General features: G+C 43.2%; 1 protein-coding gene across 4 annotated transcripts in view; it reads right to left on the bottom strand.

The window, feature by feature from the left end:
- LOC135911192 (scm-like with four MBT domains protein 2) overlaps positions 1-16779 on the bottom strand; it is a 54967-nt gene extending 38188 nt beyond the window's left edge. The window contains exons 1-7 of one of the 4 annotated variants that reach the window (XM_065443380.2): positions 16625-16779; positions 11493-11594; positions 10633-10718; positions 9154-9424; positions 7753-7841; positions 6036-6125; positions 4188-4335 (exon numbers count right to left, since the gene is read on the bottom strand). In XM_065443380.2, the coding sequence (XP_065299452.2) occupies positions 4188-4335; positions 6036-6125; positions 7753-7841; positions 9154-9424; positions 10633-10718; positions 11493-11594; positions 16625-16697 (859 nt within the window). In that variant the 5' untranslated portion in view covers positions 16698-16779. Of the gene's footprint in view, positions 1-4187; positions 4336-6035; positions 6126-7752; positions 7842-9153; positions 9425-10632; positions 10719-11492; positions 11595-15834; positions 15857-16426; positions 16550-16624 lie in introns of those variants that run through there. The other 3 variants (XM_065443381.2, XM_065443382.2, XM_070538394.1) reach the window with 3 other exon arrangements.
- Positions 16780-21154: the final 4375 nt, after the last annotated feature.

The raw sequence follows: 21154 nt of genomic DNA, 5'->3' as shown, positions 1-21154 counted from the left end.
AAAGCCGAGTACTGAATCGAAAATTTAGCACGAACTTTTAGTATTTATGTTATTAGTGTTTACGCTTCCAAATTTGGCACAGAAATCACAGTGCTGCACGCACTCAGGAGGCCAATCACATTACTTAACAACAATCATGCCGGCTATCAGTAACTTAGGCACCTATGAATCGGGATGTATTGTATGCTCTACTCTTACTAAAGGGGGGTGTGGCTTTCAAAATCAACTACCTTATTTCTCTATGGATTGTTATAAAGATGGGCAGAGATAGTGGTAATGTTCCTATGATGTTATCATAGAAATTTGATAGTAATATCTCAACAATTTCATTATTCACAAATTTTTTTCTCCTTTTGGCCTTGTCACAACCCTGAATGACTTAGAAAATGTGATAGCAGACTCATTTAAAGCACTGTGCATTCCAAAATGAATGGTTGAGGGCATCACATTCTTAGATTTATATTATTTACAACATGATCACTTATTTTATGAGACGACTGTACAACAGCCGGGTCATCTAGACTGTGAACAACTAGTCGAATTATTAATTAAGAAAAGGTTGCATTGAGAAAGCAAGAATGCCATACCTTAAACTGCACTTCAAAGAACATACTAAAAAAAATGAATTGAAATAGACCAAGCAGTCACAAGGAAATCGGCGGAACAAGCTGAGTAGGAGGCAAGAAAAAAAGTTACAAGAAAATGGCTTTCAAAGTTGTAATGTAGACGTTAATTATCAAAAGGCACCAGGTCTGTAGGCAGTGATGTCCTATCAAATGTGAGGCTTCTGGAGTGTTTTTCCTTTAGTCTGAAGGGCTTTTCTTGCCTTTTCTTTCCCCCAATGACATTCCTCTCTGCTGCTCTATGAAGAGCATATTGACTAGGTTGTAGGCAAAATATTACACAATGTCCCACAAAAGCACAGCAGGTCCCAGAATTGTATTTGCATAATGCCTTGCCGATGGCTGTCTCAAGTCAAGTAGGGAGGCTTACCCCTACTGACATAATGTCAGTCGCTTTAAATGATGCATTTTCGTCTTCTCGTAGCAATGACCAGAAGGCTAAATGAAGGTTTCCATTAGAATTTTGAATTTTGTTGCCTAGACAACAACTGAGAAGCTAGCTGCACATTGGAAAGGCACTGGCACGCGGGCAGCAATACAGCTGACATGTGCATTGCCTTGCAAGCCGGCACCTGTGTGGAGGTTTACCCTGTGTTTTTGCCGCCTAATGTTTGCACCACCTATCATATTTTGAGAACACTGCATTGTACAAACGTTTTCCCCTTTGAACCTCGTGAGGACCTGCAGAGCATACGGAATGCAATGGAAAGTTTGCTGAATATTGTGAGTGTAGTTAAATGTGACATTCTTGGCTACTTCACCCTTCGTCTCCCCTGTTCCCCTCATTGCACCTTTAATTTTTCTTGGCACCTTCTCAATAGACAATTTGGGTGTGAACGAATTGAAATAATCAAGCCAAAAAGTGAAGTCCCAACCTGCACTGTAGCTCAAGAAACCATGACAAAGAAAAATAAATAAATAAATTAAATAAAAGTCCGACTTCGGTGCTTTTACGTCTCGACAGCACAAAGGTGTTTACTGGAAGTTTCCCACGTGTCGAACCACCGCCCATCCATCAGCGCCTATCCTGATGTCAATGCAGCATGGACACCAACTCTTGATGGGTCGTACAAAAGGCTCTCACCCTGCCCTTTACCTGTCGGTCTGAGCAAAGGATGAAAAGGAGGGGAACAACGTCGAAGACCTGAGGGGCGCAGGTTGCTTTCTTGCCACATATTCCAAACCAGTCTCTTCGGAGGTGTAGTTACTCTGGGCTATTGCTAGCATGGGTGTGGTGTCGCAACGGAGTTGACGATGGTGATTTGCTGCTGGACGGTCTTCAAATTCCTTAGTCGACTCGTATAGGGAAGACAATGGTATTAAAAGCAGAGACTTTTCAAGAGTGCAGACAGAGGGTCCTGATGTGAACTTGGACGTTTAACTTGCTCCTGCATGAAATGAGGTTCCGCAACTGGAGCAGTGTAAAGAAGCTAAATAAACCGTTTTTCCTTCATTTTCTACAACCTGACATAGCAGTCGATGGGCTTGGCGGATTCCGTGCCCTGAACGCCACCCTAGCCATGACAGTGTGCGATGTGTTACAACAACAAACCCTGGAAACCCATATGCAAAATTCTGAGTCATGGATACGAGGTGTCTGTGCACAACATGCTCAATTGCTAAGTCTGAGGGGCTTGCGTGCAAGATGCTTAGCCGTGAGTCTGCAAAGTCCATGTACAATGTTCTTAATCGCCGAGTCTAATGCACCAATGCGCAAAATGCCTATCCACGGATCCAAAGAGTAAGCACGCGGTGTGCTTGGTTACGGCACTGATGCTCGAAAGGCTTAGCCGCGGGTCCAAGCATTGCTTGTGCGATGTGCTTGGGAGCAACTTGGAAGTGAAGTCCAAAGCGCCAATGCTCGAAAGACTTATCTACGCGCCCGAGGATACCGTGCGCGAAGTGCTTGGTCGCGAAGTCCATGTCGTCGAGGCTCGGAATGCTTAACCGTGGATCTGAGACATCCAGTAACGGAGGGGACGGCCACGCTTCTGCGATATTCGCATTGTGCCCGTTCCAACGCTCGTTGAGATCACGGAGGTCGAGGTGCAAAAAGCTCATGGCCTGCTCTTTCCCTCACGAGGTGCAACGAGCAGACGATGCCCCTACAAAGCGCACACAAGACCAATGGCGAACTGCCCTGGAGTCACGTGGCAGGCATGGCCAATCAGATACTCCGGGACGATGTTTAATGATTTGATTTTCGTGCGTTTGTTTCTGTAAGGGGGTGATAGCTGAGGTGGCAAATTTGAAGACGGAGAAATGTGCTTTCCGACAAGACCAAGATGGTGGCGCTCGGTTACACCAATCCAGAGGTATTGTGGCTTGAAAAATGCTGTTCCGTGATTTCCATGAAATGTTCCACCACTATGGTTGATACAACAAATCTTTTATAGCCCTTCTACGCTGTTTTCAGTGATGACAGTTACGAATCATATAGAAAAAAAGATCATAAAAACTGAAAATGTGATTTTCAAGAACATCAATTTTTGGGGGCCATTTCTTGCAATGTGAAAGCCACATCACCTCTTAAAGCATGGCACTTCAATTTATTAGATCACTATGCAGGTTCCAAAACTAACACAGATTAAAACTTTGAAGCTATGTTCACAGACTTCACAGGAATTCAGTTTCTTTTATGCAAATTTTGTGTCCCATAATCCTTTGGGGCAGACTGTACATCAGCTCTGTTCGCTGATAGACCCCACAAATGCTACTGCAGCTGAACTGCCTAAGGGGCATCAAGAAGCACTGCTACTGACCCTTGTCAGCGAGCTAGCTTTTTTGGAATGACTCTCGACTGAAATATGGTGGTCAAATATTAAAGCCGGCTGTGTGTGCGTGTGGTGCCTGCGCGATTTTATTCATGCAGTTTGTATGTGAAGTACATGCGGAGTTGGAGTACATGCGGAGTCCTGGTTTGGCATGTGGTAAGCAAACATGTGGCTAACATTTAATGATCATTCTAGTACCGAGTGTAGCCACCGTATTTCGGGCATCCTGTTTCATGGGAAAGCCAACTTAACCTTGTCAGTGAGTGACATAATTGCCACAAAACCTTTCAGTGTTTGATTTTTTTTTTTCGGAAGTTATGCAACTCGCAACATCAGGTTTTTGTCTCAGATATTATAAAATGAACACAACAGTTTATTTTTGGTCGTGCAGTAATGAAAAAACTGACATGGATAATGGCAAATGCCCTCCTGGTGTGGTTCTCACATTCCGATCTCACAAAAAGAATGTCGAAAGGAACATGGCAGGACAGAAACATGGAAACGTACTGGCACGTCAGTGAAACTGAAAGGGGTCAAGATTTCCGGACAGAGTCTACTACCTTTACGGGTTCCTACGCAATGGTACAGGGCCCATATTCGCAACAAAGTTCTTACACTTGAACTGAACGTAAGCACAGGTGCCAGACCAACATGATGTTGGACACATCATCAGCGAAGGTGGGCAGCCAATAGCATGGAGCCCTTACCAACGAAATGCTTAAGACCAAGATGCTTTGGCCTCAGGTTACCAAGAGGGTGGTGGAAACGGAAGTAGTTGCCACATACTTACACTGTGGTGGTCGATAATTTTGGTCGCCGTGTGAAGGTGTGTCGAGGGCCTTGACCCGGTGGGACAGGTAAAAGAGCCACAGGTCCCAATGGGGGTCACTGCACCCGTCATAGCGCAGAAGCAGACGACCACCCACATTCTTCAGCACCTGTTATGCAACAGTCAGAGAAGAGGAAAATAAATGAGCAAAATGGATCATCTTTATTATCATTACCATCGCTGCCATCACGGCCTCTATTAGGCCCAAGCCGTATTAGGCCTGCACTCTATTAGGCCCTCATGAACTCTACTGGACACTACTGGAACACACAAATATCTCCTGGAAACTCATGAGGGTTCCTCAAAATTGGTTCCTTTGGGACTTCACACTACAGTCCACACGATGTCTATAACACATTGTAACACATTGCATTGGGCTTGTTGGTTTGCCACAACATAAAATGCAACACCAGCGCTGGGAGACTGGGACACCAGATACAAGGCAACACAAATACAGCACCGTGTTTGTCTCAACTTCGTCTCTTGACCCCATCCTCTAGCACAGCTACAGCATCTACGTAATGCCAACTTTTCTTTTCGACAGGCTGCCTTCATCTTGCAGGTTTTCGCAGATTTCTTTAATCTATTGCCCGGCTGTGCCTAACACTGTGAACTCACTAACACTCTCATCTCATCCCATTCTGTAATGTTTCTTTGCCCTGATACGGTAGACATCAGTTAATTCAAGTCCAGTTAATTTGATTATTCTGTTAATTCGATCCCTGCCAAAGATCCTGGCCAGCGCCCATGCATTTCTGTGGGCCCAAACTTTCATTATTTCGATTCTAAAATTGGAATTCACCAGATAATTCAAACTTCACCACTCAGCACACAGGCGCCTGACCTCTCTGATGACCCCAATAGTGACCCCTTTAGCCAGAGCATCTTTCTCGGCGGAGCTTAGGGGACAGTGATAGCAGTGAACACACATCAAACTCCCGTTGAAAATGCCTATTTTCGACCTGCTCTAGGAAGATTTTCAAACAATAACCATAACTCACAATGTCTGATTACAGTATTTATCAGATGTTAAACATTTTTTTTAAAGACAATTAGCCCGAACACTGCCTGTGCAGTGCAATCAGACACAATACCAAGACCGCCTTCTCGGCATTTATATGCTTTACCCATAACAAGTATGTATTACGGCAAAGCTGACTTTAGAAAATCGGCCACCATTGTGCAACACGTCTTAATGTTTGCCAAATTTCTAGCTAAAATATCAAATGCACATTAGATTTCTACTTTATCTAGGAGCTTTAATGCCATTTCTGTGTTAGTTTTCTACTTAGGACAAACAGAAAGTGGGCGCACATTTGGTTAAGGGGTGTGTTAGAATCATAGAAAATACTGCCAAATGAATCAACAATGTATTTTGAATTTTTTTTCTGCATCCCATTTAATTTGACCCACTGAATAATTCTTTCAATTTATTCTGTCCCATCAAGGTCAAATTAACAGGCGTCAACAGTATTGACTCCATGACTATGATACCACCATTTATCTGTTCTATACAACCATGCCCTACAAAGGACTACCTACATTTAAGAGTCATGCAACAGATCTTGTCTGCTGCCCAATTCTTGTTGCTATGCTGATGTTGCATGTTGCAGACAAACGTTTCAGCATGACCTCCTCAGCTTATGTTGAAGCTAGCTAAAGATGGTTAACCTAATATTTCAGCAAATTTAGCCTTTCTTTTTTTGGTAGAGAAAGGGGGAAGAGAGCGGGGAGGCAACAACATTAGATTGAAAATGCTCCTTGCTATCAGGGAGCACGAAAAGGCAGGTGGTCGAGCAAAACACTTACAGAAGCAGCCCAGCCATTCAGCGGGTTTTCTTCCTCGAGCACAAGTAGCTTCATGCCTGGCTGGATCTGGTCAATGGGCGCCGAGCCTTTCTGCAAGGGCATTGTGCAGAAAACAAATTAATTCAGGAAGCCTCCTGTTTCGTGACATTCTGTTTTCACTGAGGGGAATACGAAAGAAGTGCGCAAATGCCAACAAAAAGGAGGGTAGGGTTCAGTTCCAACAGTTACGGCACCGAAAGCCAAACGATGGCATGCAACTCAATGTACTCCTATTGGAGCAGATTATGAAAGATTTTAATCCTGTAAGGTCGAGACTAAGGCTGGCACATAATGTAGTGGTTCCTTTTGTCTGGTTTCATCCCTTTTCTAGCATTCACTACTCGCAATCGGCCAACCATGGTGATAACGCAGGAGCAGCACCGCTCGGACTGCTGTCGAAGAGTGAAAAAGATTAGAATAGAATCACTGCGTTATCCCAGCCTGGGATGACAAAGATGCACAAAACACAGAAGATAGTAATTGTAGTATAAAATGTATTATGCTCTTAACAATAGGGATTACAAGGTTACACAATGACTGACTGTCTTATTCCACCACGATTAAACAATGAAACCAGAATACTGCATGAACGAGTGAATTATCAAGGGAATCATGTCAGCGGGGGGCAAAGTAAGATGTCGGCAAAACACAGCAGGGAAACCTAACGTTGCCTCATGGCGCCATTCCTAGCATTCCTAACAGCAGTTCCTTGTGCTGCTGACGGGAATTAAAAATGCTGGCATTATGCGAGATGTGACGGCATTAACAGTGTGACAAGATCTGACAAGTACCTAACTAGTACTACCTGATGACAAGCACTTGACAGCGAGATAGCGCAAAGCCTACCACACAAACACTTTGTGCGCAAAGAGAGGGCACGAGGGAAAAAAAACCTCGCCAAGTCACCGTTTTCCAGTAAAAAGTGTTCGTGAATAATTTAGGACTTTCTGCACTGATCTCGCGCAATCACTTCAGATTATTGCATTTCATAGCCTTTCTGTTTATCTCGTATTGCACCTACTTGTTTTCTCAGAGGCCACATTTGCTGATAATCCATTTTATTTTCCATTCTTTTCACCTTTTATCACTGCCTTAGACATGGCCTGAATACCACTGCACTGCCGTTATCTCTGGGATAAAGCACTTGGTCAGACATCCAATATAAAATGAAGAATGCAAAAATGAAATGTCACAAAGTACAAGATCTGTACAATTTATTTATCTTTTTCATAAAAGCACAGAGATAGCCAGAGAATGTATGAAGCAGTATGTCGGAATGAAACAAACAAAAACGATATTTTTGACCAGAAGGAGTAACTGAAACGTTATTCATTATTTTGTTTCAGTGTAAAACCGAAATATTTTTTGTCAGTTTTTGGTTCAACGAGAAAGTCGGCAATCTGAAAAACAAAAACGACTTCAGGCAACATGGAGGTTGCAAAATAAAACTTTTATGTTCATGCCATGCTCACAAGAAAATGCCGTTAAGACAATAGAGGCCGACACTGGTAAGAAAGAACACCCATTTGTTTATTATATGTGCATTCTTTCTCCACCATTTCTCTTCTTCTTTTTTTCCAATGCTTCAACCCAATATTTGACTCTTTCAGCTTCTAAATGCTCGAACCTATCATTATTTGCAATCCTGGTGCTTCCACGCAGCAAGAGATCAACTTACCATCTCAAGGACATAGGCTGGCACGGTGACAGCACTCTTCAATTCATCAGCAAGCAGCTTCTCCCAGTCCAAGTGCTTCTCCAATATGGCTGCAGGCGATGGAGAGATGATTTACACACACACTAGCACAAACAAACGTCTGCAGGCTAAAGAATATGCCAGATTCTCGAGACCAATAAAATAATGCAATGTCTATGTTTGGGCTCATCAGTATTGATACTGGTGAGAAACTTTTTGTTTACTTCGCTAATCTGTTATTTCTGTATTCATTATACTAATGGGGTTTGACTGTAATCACTGAGGCAGCTGCAATGTCAAAACTAAATGACACATGTGTGAGCATTGCGTTCCTGATGCTAAAAAAAAAGGGGGGGGGTAGCAATTTTTTTATGTATACAATTAGAAAGAAAACAACAACAATCATCATCAAGTAACTGCCTCATGTGCATGATTATTGTAGTATTTAGTTTTTTATTTTCATACGTATGATATCATAGCATGAGTGAGAGGAACAGAGGGAACTGAGAGGCTCAATTTTCGTTGGTGACAATAATATTAAATGACAAACAATGAAGACATAGGGGAAGTTTTATCTATGGGATTCATTTCGTGCACTTATGAAAATGAAAGCACTTTGAAATTCAGCACCAGTGTGCCTGTTATCTTCTCATCCTGTCCTTCACCCGTTTGCTCTGTTGAACGTGCACCATAATCATCAAAGGTGCCTTTGTCCAAAAACTACAATGCTGGTCGGTTTAGGATAAGGAAATCCACACAATGCCCCTTGTAGTTAGAGAGTGTGCTAGGAATGCAGTCACGTGGTGATGCTAACAAAGAAAAACTAGTTTGCGTTTACGATCACTGTAAAGGAGTGAGCCTGGCAGCCCCCAAACATTGGTCACAACGCATGGCCAGATATCAAAGCAGTTTCACAAGTGGTGTCATTGAAGCATTTCTTGCCACAACACTGCGGAGTGGCCAAGATGGCTCCCGTTCCTCCTTTGAAAAGAGAGCTACAGATGACAGAGCAGTCAAAAGAGATAATGCACAGTATGGTACCCTACTAAAGAAAAACCCCAAGCTAGTAATTACAAATTGATTACTGCTCAGTTTTGACAGGAAAGCCTCAGCAATAAAACTTTATTGATATAGGTCAGCCTAACATGTCCCGTATCAAGCAGGTTTTTCTACGAGGTTGATGATACATCCTAGTTATGAGTGCAAATTAGGTGTTCTCTGTTAGAGTGTACCATAGTGTACGTGTGATTTCAATAAATTGTTGCTAGCGCTTTCATCCTTTCTTTCTGGCCCCGATTTCCTGAGCTTTCCAAAGCCTGAAAATTTTAGTGGGAGGAGTTTACCATCAAATGCAGCAGTCGAAAAACCATGCAAGTTCCTTACCCGGAGGTGGCTTGAGAGGCTTGTGGTTGCGGGCGCACCACCCAAGTGGATGCACCTCGTTCGTGCCCACGTCGCACCAGAAGTCGGCTGACCGGTCCGCCCCGTAGCCCAGGTAGCGCAGGGACAACAGCGGGCCGCACGTGGTCACCACCGAGGCCAGCCAGTAGACTCCGCCACCATTTTCGCCGTTGCCACTGCCACCATCGGCAGAGCTCAGTGGCACTTCCAACTTCATGCCTGGGCGCAGGCCACTCTCCAGACTGTGCTCCACCTGCCACCAGGGTGCACAACCGGAATGTAATGTCCCACACAGAGGTTTTAACACCGACACAATGCAAGTGGCCGAAGTGGGTATGTAGAAATGAAACGCAGAAGGACAGAAAGCCGAGTATGTTCATAAGAATTCACAGTTTGAATTCATAGGGATATAAAACGTGCACACAAGGTTCCACTAAGCATTTATGTTGTCCTTTTGATTTCTCTTGTGCCCTTGCTTCATGCACTTAACCTTTTAAACAATGTACAGAGATGGATGTGGGTAGTAGCAAGGAAAATTCTCAGCAACTACATCTGAGAAACAACTACAGTCCCACACACTGCACCAAAGGTCCAAAATAAAAATACTTATATGGTTGACAGCATGTACTGAGAAGAAACTAGAGCTACATTTGCAAGAAAGTAACGAAGGCTGACACTCCCTACAATAGAATATGTGACTAGCCTGTTAAATATCAGGGAAGGTTTCAACACTGATAAGCAGAGCAACAAGCGGGTGATCAACAAGGCAAAATGTAGGAAACCAGAACAATGCTAAAATTTAAAAAATGGGCGATAGTTGCGTGAAAAATAGTCCTAACTGCACCTCTCAGTAGGCGCTTTCCAAACATTCCCACACAATGATTTTGCATTGTCAATGAAGGTTACTACCAATACAGCTGCACATTCCTTTGCAATTCCCAGCATTAAATGCTGTAACCTGCAAGCCAAAGCGGTACAGGTGAGAGCACAAATGATTGCTGTGCGAAAGCCTTGCATTATTTCTTGTGTTCTCTGTTTCCCTTGTTGTACTGTGCCCTACTCGTCACAATACTACACAACTAGAGGTCAAACACATAACGACACGATTTTAGACGAGAACATAAACTGAAGAGCAGACAAGCACTGTCCTTGTTTGCTGTTCAGTTTATCTTGTTGAACAGTGCGAAATCAAAGAATTCAAAAAAGAAAGGGAGACACAGACAAGTGCTGGCTACGTCTCCCTTTCCTGTCTGCGTCATTTGCCTGGTTTCTCGATGCTTAACAAGACCAACTAGCTCGGGTCTCGGACCCTAGTTCAGTTTACGTCTTCCTCCAAAGTTGTGCTCTTACAATTTGAACCATGCAGAACCAACTAGTGCAATCTTTCAGATAACCCACAAGAGGACACTGCAACTGTCACCGGCATTCAGCATCCAGGGTGAGAAGCACATAAATACTTACGTGGGCAAAGGCTGTGGCCGGCACAGCCTCGCTCTGCGTGCTCTCCAAGTAGTCATCCCAGTGGAACTCTGCCTCCCCGTCATCCTCTGCGCATCAATGCCCCCAGAACTTGGTTACGAACACTGAAGGAAACAGACTGCTATGCTGCACTGTTATGCTGCGTTGTTAGGCCCACGAACAGGAGGCCACATAGAAAGGGCTAATAATGCTCACTGCAAAAGAAGCTTTAGCTAACGAGCAAGAAGCCCACACTAAAAGTGCTGCCATCCCCTTGTGCTAGAACGAAAACACTACATATTATGGTGCAGAATGCGAGTCCTCCTCCCAATTATGGCACGCTTTCTTTTTCCTTCTCTGTTTTTTTCATCCACCATTCATTTCCATTTCACCTCTACATTTCAATTAAAAATAAACAAAAAGCAAATAATTAGATTGGTTCCCCTTCTTCTCATTCCTCCCAGGCTTATAAAATCACTGTCATGCGAGAGCTTGCATGTTTGAGAGGTTTTACTGTCTCAATATGGCGCAGGTAGCACAGTAAATCTCCACTGTTGCTTATCACACCGCTCCATGAATAACACCCACCCACCTAGCCCTTTGTCCTCCCTCTTCACCTGAAATACAATGGCCGCTACACCCATTCTCAAGTCCATACTGCCCTCTTTTTTGTCTTTGAATGTGATGCCTACAACCTTTCAGTCCATTTCTCATCTCACAGTCTGGTAACAGACTATGAGATGAAGTAAAAAGGAACAGAAAGGGCTCAGATTTACTCTTACTGAACTGCTGCATAGCTCTGCACTGTTTTGAACCAATAAGTGAGCAAGTCCTGATCGAGCAATGTGGGAACAGGTTTTTACCAGTGGTCCCCGTGAGACTCTGCCTCTTATGGGGACTGCCCTCTTTCTTGGGCGAACTCGGTACCTTGCCGCTCATGGCCGCTGACGCTGCTGCGCCTCCTCCTGCAGATGGCAAGAAAACATTCAAATCATGCAAGAAGTAAAAGTGATCAGCAACTGGTCAATCACTACAAAGGCCGATTGTGACCAAGATGGTTTGGTGTATGTTCAACAGCAAGGAAACACAAACGAAGACTCAGGCAGCAGCCCAGCCCACTGTCCATCGTTTTAGGCCTCCCTTTTCCTGTAAACACTTTGTTCTCATTGGTTCGATGTACAATACGACAAACAGAATGCAAATCTGCAAGTGAACAGAAAATTAAAACAAACATAATGACCAGTTCAATGTCACTTTGAAAGCTTCTCCCACCCGTCCCCTTCTCAAGAGAACAACAGTCCTGGATGTGTGAGGTAAGGAACAAAGCCAGAATCGAGCATGCAAGACTCATCATTCAGTTTTTGACATTGTTTATTATGATTCCTTCATTCATTCGTTCCGCTCTCATGTGCCGAACAGAAATAGAACAGCTTTACAGAAAGAAATTGAAGCACAGGCAGATATATACAAATCGAGGATGAACAAATACATGTAGTTAAGGTACAGGCACCGTCACACTTAACCCAAATGCGCCTCAAGCGCCTTTCTGCTTCTTCTGCGGAGGGGGCTAGAGATTTCTGGTTGGGATGCCTAGGATGTGCTAGCCTAATGAATTTTCTTTCAAAGGCATTCGTTTGTTCCCTATAGCATGTTAAAGTTAAGCCACCACAGGTGTGCCTTCATTCTAGTAAAGTCTGATGGCAGCTGTACATATGACATAGTTCAGAACAGCATGATGACAAACCAATTAAAGCATTGTGTTTGGCTCGATATGCAGACTAAAGTTAGAACAAAGCACTGAATGTTCCCACTGCCTCCTCTGTGCCCCTTCAGTGCACATATCAACTAGTCATACAACCTCCTTAATGCAAATGCCTATGTACTATTCAGAACACTACAATTCAGCCAATGCAGTACACAGATGAAAAAAAAAAAAAAACCTCTTTCCTCACTGCTGCTGGGATTCTGCAAATGGTTGCACCATTTTAGTCCTCCCTTTTCCCATTTACCATACATATGGCAAGATGGGCTCAATTTGATATTGATGGGGGTTTAAACTCCCAAAGTAACATTTAGGCTTTATGAAGCAAAAATGGTGGTGGTAGTGAAACATTATCACATAGCTGACATCACGGAAGAGGGCACCAAATTCTTTTTTGGCCCCCTGTAGTTCTTCCAAGGGCACCAAACTCTAAGTGCATCAGGTAAAGCTGCCAACTTTGTTGAAACAAAAGAGCAGCCCCTCTATCAAGGAAGCAATGGTCTAATGCTAGTGGCGCTAGATTTTTAAGTAAGAGCACAACACATACAAAAAACATGCAAAATTGCAAAGCTGTAACAAATACTACAGATCTTAAAGAGGCAACAGACCCACTGAAAATATTGCTACATAAAGGCAAAACAGTGTCAAGCTGGGTTAGTCAGTACTTTGATGTAACAACAAGCAGTGCAACAAGATGCGGTGCCTGTGGTACCAAAGTTTTTTGCCATCCTGTTATTGCTTTGCTTGCTCTTACGCCATTATATCAAGGATTACACGCCGCAAACAAGGCAAATTGCTCATAGAAGAAAAATTCGGCTTTCCCATCACAGTTAGTGCAGAAGTTACAGCCACTGTACTTCATCTTCTAATTAACTTTACCTATGCAGCCACTATTCTCATGTACAAGCCTGGAAAACTGGTAATAAATGCTGGGAAAGGATTGTGAACCAACAGCCAACAGGCACCTCCAAAAAGGGCAGCTGTACTGGTCACAAACCAGACACATGTCAACTGCAGCATGTGGATTTTTCTTTTTGCATTCGAGCCCCATTTACAGTGTAGTTGCAGCTGCCAAGAATCAAGCCCACAACAGCAGGGTTACATGTACTGCAACTGTGTTAACATTACCAGCAATGAGCACCCCTTGCCAAGGATGGGTTGGGTACCTGATTAAAGCAATGGACTATTTAGAGCCATTAACGTACATATAATTGTAGGTCTGAAATACTGCTAGACCACTCCGAGAAATTTTGCATATATCTACAGGTTATAGCCACAATTTCGCTTAATTGTACTGATAAGTTACCACAGAGGCAGAAACATGGGACACCCAGTGTGAAAATGTGCATTACTTTGACTCACTCGCAATAGAGAGGAAGATATTAAAGCAAACAATTAACTTAGTTTATATTTGCCATCCTTTCTTTAAGGAATACACTATGTATGCTACACAGTTGAGTCTCATTTTTTCAACACCAGTTGATCTGATGTTTATTTCCTTCGTGTTGAGAAGTTTGAAAAAGCACTCATGCTTCCTAAGCACTTCTTGAGGATGATGTGTGCTTTTCAACTACTATAATATCATGTGACTTCAGTTCATTTGAATGCCTGTTTTTCAAGCATTGTACGTACTATGTGACTTAATTCAGTCAACTTGAATTTAATTTGCACATTCTGAGGGGAAAGTAATGGGAGTCGAGAGAATTCAGCCTTGTTCTGAGTTTTGACTTCTTGTATTATTTGGTGTGAATTAGTTACTCTTTATTCACTCAATTTTTTATTTTATTTTTTCATTCTTCAGGCACCACTGATATGGCTTACATACAATGCCCAAACATAGCCAAAATAAGCCGACACAATTTAGACTGAAACACAAGCCCAGGAAACAGCATATGTGGTGACTTCTTCAAAAAAAAATAAATGGCTAAAGAAATGTAACAAGACTAACAATAGTATACAGAGCTCGCATTAACCTGGCCTATATTTCTTTCACATGTTAACGCCCATTTTATCAAAGTGCGATTACTACTAACTTTGTAAGAATTGGTGTCCACTTCCATGAACAACAGCTGTCATAATTTTGAATATTGATACAGAAACGATAACCTAATATATTCTGGTGCAAAACAAAGCTAGATGCAAGTGACACTACATTCCAAGTTTGATGTAATAGTTCTGCAAAAACCCTCAAGTTGGAGGGAAGTAATTAATAAATGGAAAAAATTAGACATCCACCCTATCGCGTCCCGGAACAAGACAAATTTTTCTTCAACTGTGAAGCTTTTCTTTCGAGGAACCTGTATGGGTTTCCTTTGTAGCAGTTTCTACGATTGGGTGGATGTCTCATTTTTCCCTTTATTAACTACATTCCAAGTGTTTAATCATTTTGTTGCCACCAGTTTCCAAGAAGCGAGATACCTTATGTGAGACATACCGCTACATCCACTCGACGACGAAAAACAAATATGTGGAACACTTCGTATGTCACAAGTTGATGCAGAAATTCAGGATGAAAAATGAACTCGCGGAATTCCCAGATGATGTCAAACCTGAATGTACCTGTTTAGGCAAACAAAAGACAGTTTTATCTGAGCAAACAGAAGAAATGGATTGTTTGTCCACACACATCTAGGTGCTGTAAAGCAGGCACCCAGGGCCATCTGATTAATACAGTTTCCCAGGTTCATAGGGGACCACTTTACAATAAGGACTTACTTTAAGAGGTATTGTTTAAATATGGTTTTGTTCAGTCTGAGCAGGTTAATTTGGAATTCAATGAACTGATAGTTGATTAATACAGCACACACTCTGAATTGAATATTCAGTGATGCCCAAAGGGTAATTACCATCATGTACAATAAATCGAAAGTTTTATAAGTGTGACTAAGTGAAAGGGAACATATCTTCATCAAGAATAAATAGTGTAAATGCATACCTTGTAGAAGCTATCATTATCACTAGTAGATGTGTTAAAATGTCAGTGAAATAGAGAACGTAATGACTGTGCCATTTCTCTGTTAGAGGAGAATTGTTTGTGGCAAATTATTAAAGTGAACTGTTTTATCTAACCCAGGGAAGAATTTCGCCAAGAAATCGGAGTCAATAATTAGCGGGCCCGGGTCATATTCGAATCCCGAAACAAGATCGACAAAAAAAAAGAAGAAGAAGAAGATCCACAGCAGCTCTTGGACAATCGTACGTAATTATGTAGCTTAATTTTCATTACGTGCGCCACATGTTTCTTCACGCACGATAGCAACAACGTCTGACGCGATTCGTGGAGCTCGCTTATCAGTAATCGATTATGGGCGGCCCTCATTAAAACAATGCGTCTCTACGAAAGAGAGCCGACAAAAGTGCGTTTTGTTTTCACAGTGCTGACAGATCGAGGCATAGTAATAAAATAAAAGAAAAAGAAAGAAGAAGAAACGGAATTGACGCACCTCCAACGTACGGAAAAATAAAGGCACGTGTGCAAGAAGATCCACAGACGGAACTATCTGACAGCGCAGCTTTCCGCTACACTGCGGCAATCATTTCAAGCAAAACCGAGCAGTGATCGAGCGCATAAGCACGCGACATAAACAATAAATTCCAAGACTGCCTGCCGGCAACATACGCGATAAATCCATTAAAAACAGCTGGCCGGGCGAAAGAATCTGATCGCCGAATATATAATCGCCACGCGAACGCTAGGTGATGATCCGATTATTCCAACATTCCACTCGCAGCATATCTGATCCTCGGCTAGCGTCCGTTATTCATTCGCTCAACGCTTCGCGTTTTTCACCGCTTTCCTTCGTAATTATCGGAGCGTGAAGCCGACATGCGCGGACCAGAAACGCGAGCGAAATGCTAAGTAACAAGAAGAAAAAGAAAGATAAAAAAAGTATTGAAGTGTACTATGCTTGTAAATTTAAGACGACATGGAAATAAATATCTACCGCAATTTCCAGTCACGCGCATTCGCTTCGGTTTTATATGATCCACACAGACACGACCTAACAAGAAAATGATAACGTAATACCCGATTACCAACTTTCAAACGCCTCTGCACACTGCCGCTGAATATGGAACATAGAACGTTGATGGAACCGGCGTAGCAGCTGACGACGCTGAGTGATTGCGTCCAATAAAGTACAGTGCACTAGGACAGCTCTGTATAGTATTCAAATGCGGCCAATGGATTGCCGATCGCGAAGAACGAGCAGATAACGGAGACAAACTATTTACCGAGCGTTTTCCGGGCCGAAATTTGTCGAAATTGCAGGCGCGCAGGTTCCACCAGTTGTCCGTCTCTTCGCATGCACAGAAACAGCGAACAGCGCAGCAGCGCCAGCGTTGCGCTTTTAGTTTTTTGTTTTTTTCCCTTCAACTCATAATCGAAACCGAAACTGATTTAAACCAACAGAAAGGCTTTGCTGAAAAACGTAAGTCCGGTAAATTTGAATGAGAAACGAAGTATCGCTGTAGTAAAAAGGCTCACGTAATATATAGTTATTGCGATGGAAGACTGCACGATGAAACCCCATTTTGCAAATTTCATACCTGCGTCCGATTTTCGGTCTTGCAGAGAGATAGAGAGCTTATTCACAGGAAGGCACAGAGCTAGGCCATGCCTGAGAGTTGACTTAATTTACCTGCTATCACTGTTCTCGAAGGTAAAGGGGAATTAACCATTAAGGGAAAATGAAGGAAGCGATAAATCATGTATTACAAAGTGCTGCACAGTCTGATGTATATTGGTGTCGGGAAGAGACCTAAGGAATATATTTAAATTTCTAAAGGCCCAAATTAAATCAATGTTGTCACGAGAGTGAAAACTGTGAAAAATAAACAAACAGCTGGACCAACTAGCTAAATGAATAACATCCATGGCGCGAAATGCGCCTCGATCCGTGATACATATGATGCACGTGCCACGTACATCGCCCGGCGCGTTTAGCCTAACCGAACATAACGACCAGGCATCGCCTGAAAACTCTGTTGGTTGACAGCCACCGTAAAACAAAGGAGAGGCCGCGGGCATGGTATCACACGGGATGCCAGCTCACGTGCGTCATCTCCATTGTTCGCGTCACGCGCGTGCCCGAGGTGAGACCTTCCCGAGCGAATGCTGGTTTTCCTCGGTCAGAAAAACCTCATTCACCGCGTGCCTTTGCCCAACAACATGTTTATGTCGCTATATTCAATTGTCCTGACTGTAATATGGTTGCACTGCAAAAGGGGGTGCACCCTTTGCAGTGCAACCAAGAACACGTTTTCGTGTCAGTGTACATGTGTGTGTGTCTACACACAACAGACACGCATATATATATATATATATATATATATATATATATATATATATATATATAGAGAGAGAGAGAGAGAGAGAGAGAGAGAGAGATTCTTCAGGTTACTCTTGAAACGTAAAGAAATCGAACTTGGTAAACAGTTCGAAGGCGGCAGACAGCGTACTTGGCCGTTCGTAAGGGAAAAAGGTAAAAGCATACAAGAGATAAGTCAGATTATGGTGACAGGGATTTACTCTTTCTAGGCACTTTGACAGCTTTACAGCAGTCGATGACGATGCAGGGCAAGAGGAAGGCGGATGCTTGTAGGGCAAGAGAGGAAAGTCGGAGAAGAGGTAGAGGGGCGCAGCAGCGGTATAATTAGGTTTCCGTTGTAACGAGGCAGGCGAAGGAGAAAGCGGTCGCAGCCCAAGTGCGCGTGTCCCCGTCTTGGAGAGGAGAAGTTGAAAAGGTGGGGTGCACAACACAGAAGGAGCCAGGAAGGAAGAGCGCGTTTCGATCGTGAACATATGCGTGCCATTTCATCATTTGACAGACTACGTGCAGTGCCTTTGGATAAATATGAAGCAATTTGTGTCCCATCAGCAGATATCGTTGCCCACACAGAAAATGTTCAGTTTCTCTAAGAGAGATATAAATTTATTGACAGGCAAGGCAGAGAGGTCGGCCCGAGTTGGTGCGCTCTATAGCCTGCGCACTGGTGAGTGAAATTTCGTATACTGCGACGGACGATGATGGGGAGAGAAGTGGCGAATGCTTGCGTACATCAGACGGTAACCCTGCTAGGGCCGGTCGTCTAGTTTCGTGTCTTGCAGAAACTTAGCGCTTTAGAATTGCCTTCAGTTAATTGTCTGATGACTATATTGACATATATACCAGTGGCGGATATGCACCGCAAGGCAGTACCTGCAGATGCTGGCCGCATTGGGCCGTACTCGACCACTGATTTGTTAGTGATGTTAGTGCACGTGATACTGCGGCGCACACATGCATGACCTTGTTGCACTCACGCAAACCACAGTGTTGTTTAATTAGAGACGCTGTATGTGTATTACCGTAAAAACACGAAGTACAGGTCAAACTTATTTTTAAAAAAACCGCGGCAAAAGTCGGCCCCCTTCTGATATACCGGTCACTTCTTTACCGGTTTATACCGTCTCTTTTATTTCTTTAATAAAATTTGGGCAGTGGACCTGCATTCCGTTTTTCTTTTTTGTTTTTTGTTTTTTTTTTCTCTTTTTTTCCGGAACACGCAGCCCGAATCTGAATCATTTACGTAACATTAGCTGTTGAGCAAATGTTCCGCAAAGATATATTCGTACAGCTCCTGTTTGGCTTCGCTGTTAAACGGCATGACCGAAACCACGCTCTTCAAAAGGAGTAGCAGGTTAATATACCCGTTTCCCTCCGGGGTCGTCCAGATTGCTGTTTGTTGATCTATATGGATGGATATCAAGGGCGCATGCAAGCCGCAGCGCTAGCCTGCGTCTCTCCATCGACGACCCCTATTCTAAGGCCGTTCGTGGCCTTATACCACCACCTGCACATGCAGCTTCGCTGTAAACTGGCTGTACATTTGCGGAGTACAGCGCGTGTCAAAAAAAAAAAAGTTGTCTTCTAAATTGTGATTACCAGAGTATGTTTATGGTTGCGCGGAATTGGGGCGGCATTTAGAATAATCTGAACACCACGAAGCTCGCGCCCTCTTGTTCGCAGACTCCAAGAAAGCGACATGGTTTGGAGCTCAATATCGCACGCATTCTATGAGTACGTTCCCTCTCGCCTCCTCCCCGAGAGAAACGGGAATAAATAAAACGAGGGGTGAGCGTATTACCCGATAAAACGTATAATTAGCCTGGCAAATAAATGCTCTATTTAGCAAGGAAGAAATCAAACGAGAGTATCTAACGGAGCCTGCGAACACAAGGCATGTCTTAGCCACTACAAAGCCGGTACACGGTCGGGCGTTTCCCACGAAGCAAGGGTTTATCTTCAGGGATGCCGAAGCTACTGTACCGAAGCCCTGCCCTTAGTGGCGCTGCTCCAGCGTCAATAAGCAGCACTGCATGTGCACCTACAGTGCGATCGCGTTGACATTCTGCACAAGGTCCGCTCCCATTTGGGTGCTTAAAGAGGGATTTTTTTTTTTCTAAGCGAGAAGGAATATTTATCGTGAAAAGCAAAGAATTTGACTCATAATATCAATTTAGGGGGAGGGGAGACAACATTAGGCCATTCATTTATAACAAATGAAAGAAGAAGAAAAAAAAAGACCTCTTCAGTTTATAAGTGGTAACGTTGTAGGTTCTCCCAAGTAAAAAAAAAAGAAAAAGAAAAAAAGAAAACAATATGTCCCTTAACTTAAGCTCATAACAAACCCGTGCTATTCAAAAAGAAGAAATGTCCCAAGCAATGAAGACAGCACCCTCGATAATAGCCGAGTCGAATATCTGAAAAAAAAACATGAAAATAAATAAACGACTGCTTGATGCGGTAATTAAGAGTTGGAATGCGGGTAATAGAAATTCAAGCAGATGAGCAAAACGAGGACAAGGTGAAAGCAGGAGGCTCCTGCTTTCACCTTGTTCTCGTTTTGCTCATCTGCTTGATACGGTGTGTCATAATTTTTTTGTTGCTGGTGTTTGTTTCTCTTTGTTTTTCCTTCCTTTCTTTCATTTTATGCTATCAAGTTAATGGGAATATGAAGTCAGCTATTCCGTGTTAAATGTTTCTAAGGCGAAACCCATCACAAAAGTCGCTGTATAAATTCTCTTGCGTTCTAGCTGACTTTATTTTTTTCTTTACAAAGACGCCGTTAATATGGAATGCGCGATTTTTTTCTTTCTTTTTTTTTTGCAAACGCTGGCCAATCTCACGAGTGGGTATGCGTGCCGATTCTCTCGGACAGCAAGTTCACAAACAGCTGCCTCCGCGTAGCAGCTATACATACTGTCACGTTGCAGTGACCTTTTTTTTTTTTTCTGTGATAGTGCCGGTGAAGAACACAGTATATATCGACAACTGTCAATCCCGTAGCTGACTCTTCATTGAGCAAACTTGTGCCCAGCAAAACAAGTAACACTCAGACACAACGATAGCGGCAATCAAAGTCGGCAATCGTCGAAAATCTGATCTGTGGGTCGAGCGCGTCGGCTTTCACACACGACTCGTCGAAGGTTCTGTAGTAATCGCTGGTGCTCGTATACCTTCCAGAAAGCCCAACGCTACTTGCGTCGCGCACACAATATTCAGACGCGATTAATACAACACAACACAACAGACGCGATTAATACACCGCAACTATACGCATAGGCGACAAAAGCAAATATGGGGGGGGGGGAGGGGGGGGGGGGTTAGCTGTATACGTGTGGTAAAGTGAACTGTCTCCTGCTTTGACGTCCTGTATATACGCTGTCCCTTCAGGGAACGATTCTTCGAGATCACATGAAGTTTCTTAAGTGCAACGGTT

The sequence above is a fragment of the Dermacentor albipictus genome, chromosome 5 (genome assembly GCF_038994185.2).
Source record: "Dermacentor albipictus isolate Rhodes 1998 colony chromosome 5, USDA_Dalb.pri_finalv2, whole genome shotgun sequence".
NCBI classification, from domain to species: domain Eukaryota; kingdom Metazoa; phylum Arthropoda; class Arachnida; order Ixodida; family Ixodidae; genus Dermacentor; species Dermacentor albipictus.
The sequence above is the reverse complement of the archived record's forward strand: the minus strand, read 5'-3'. Positions and strand labels throughout refer to the sequence as shown.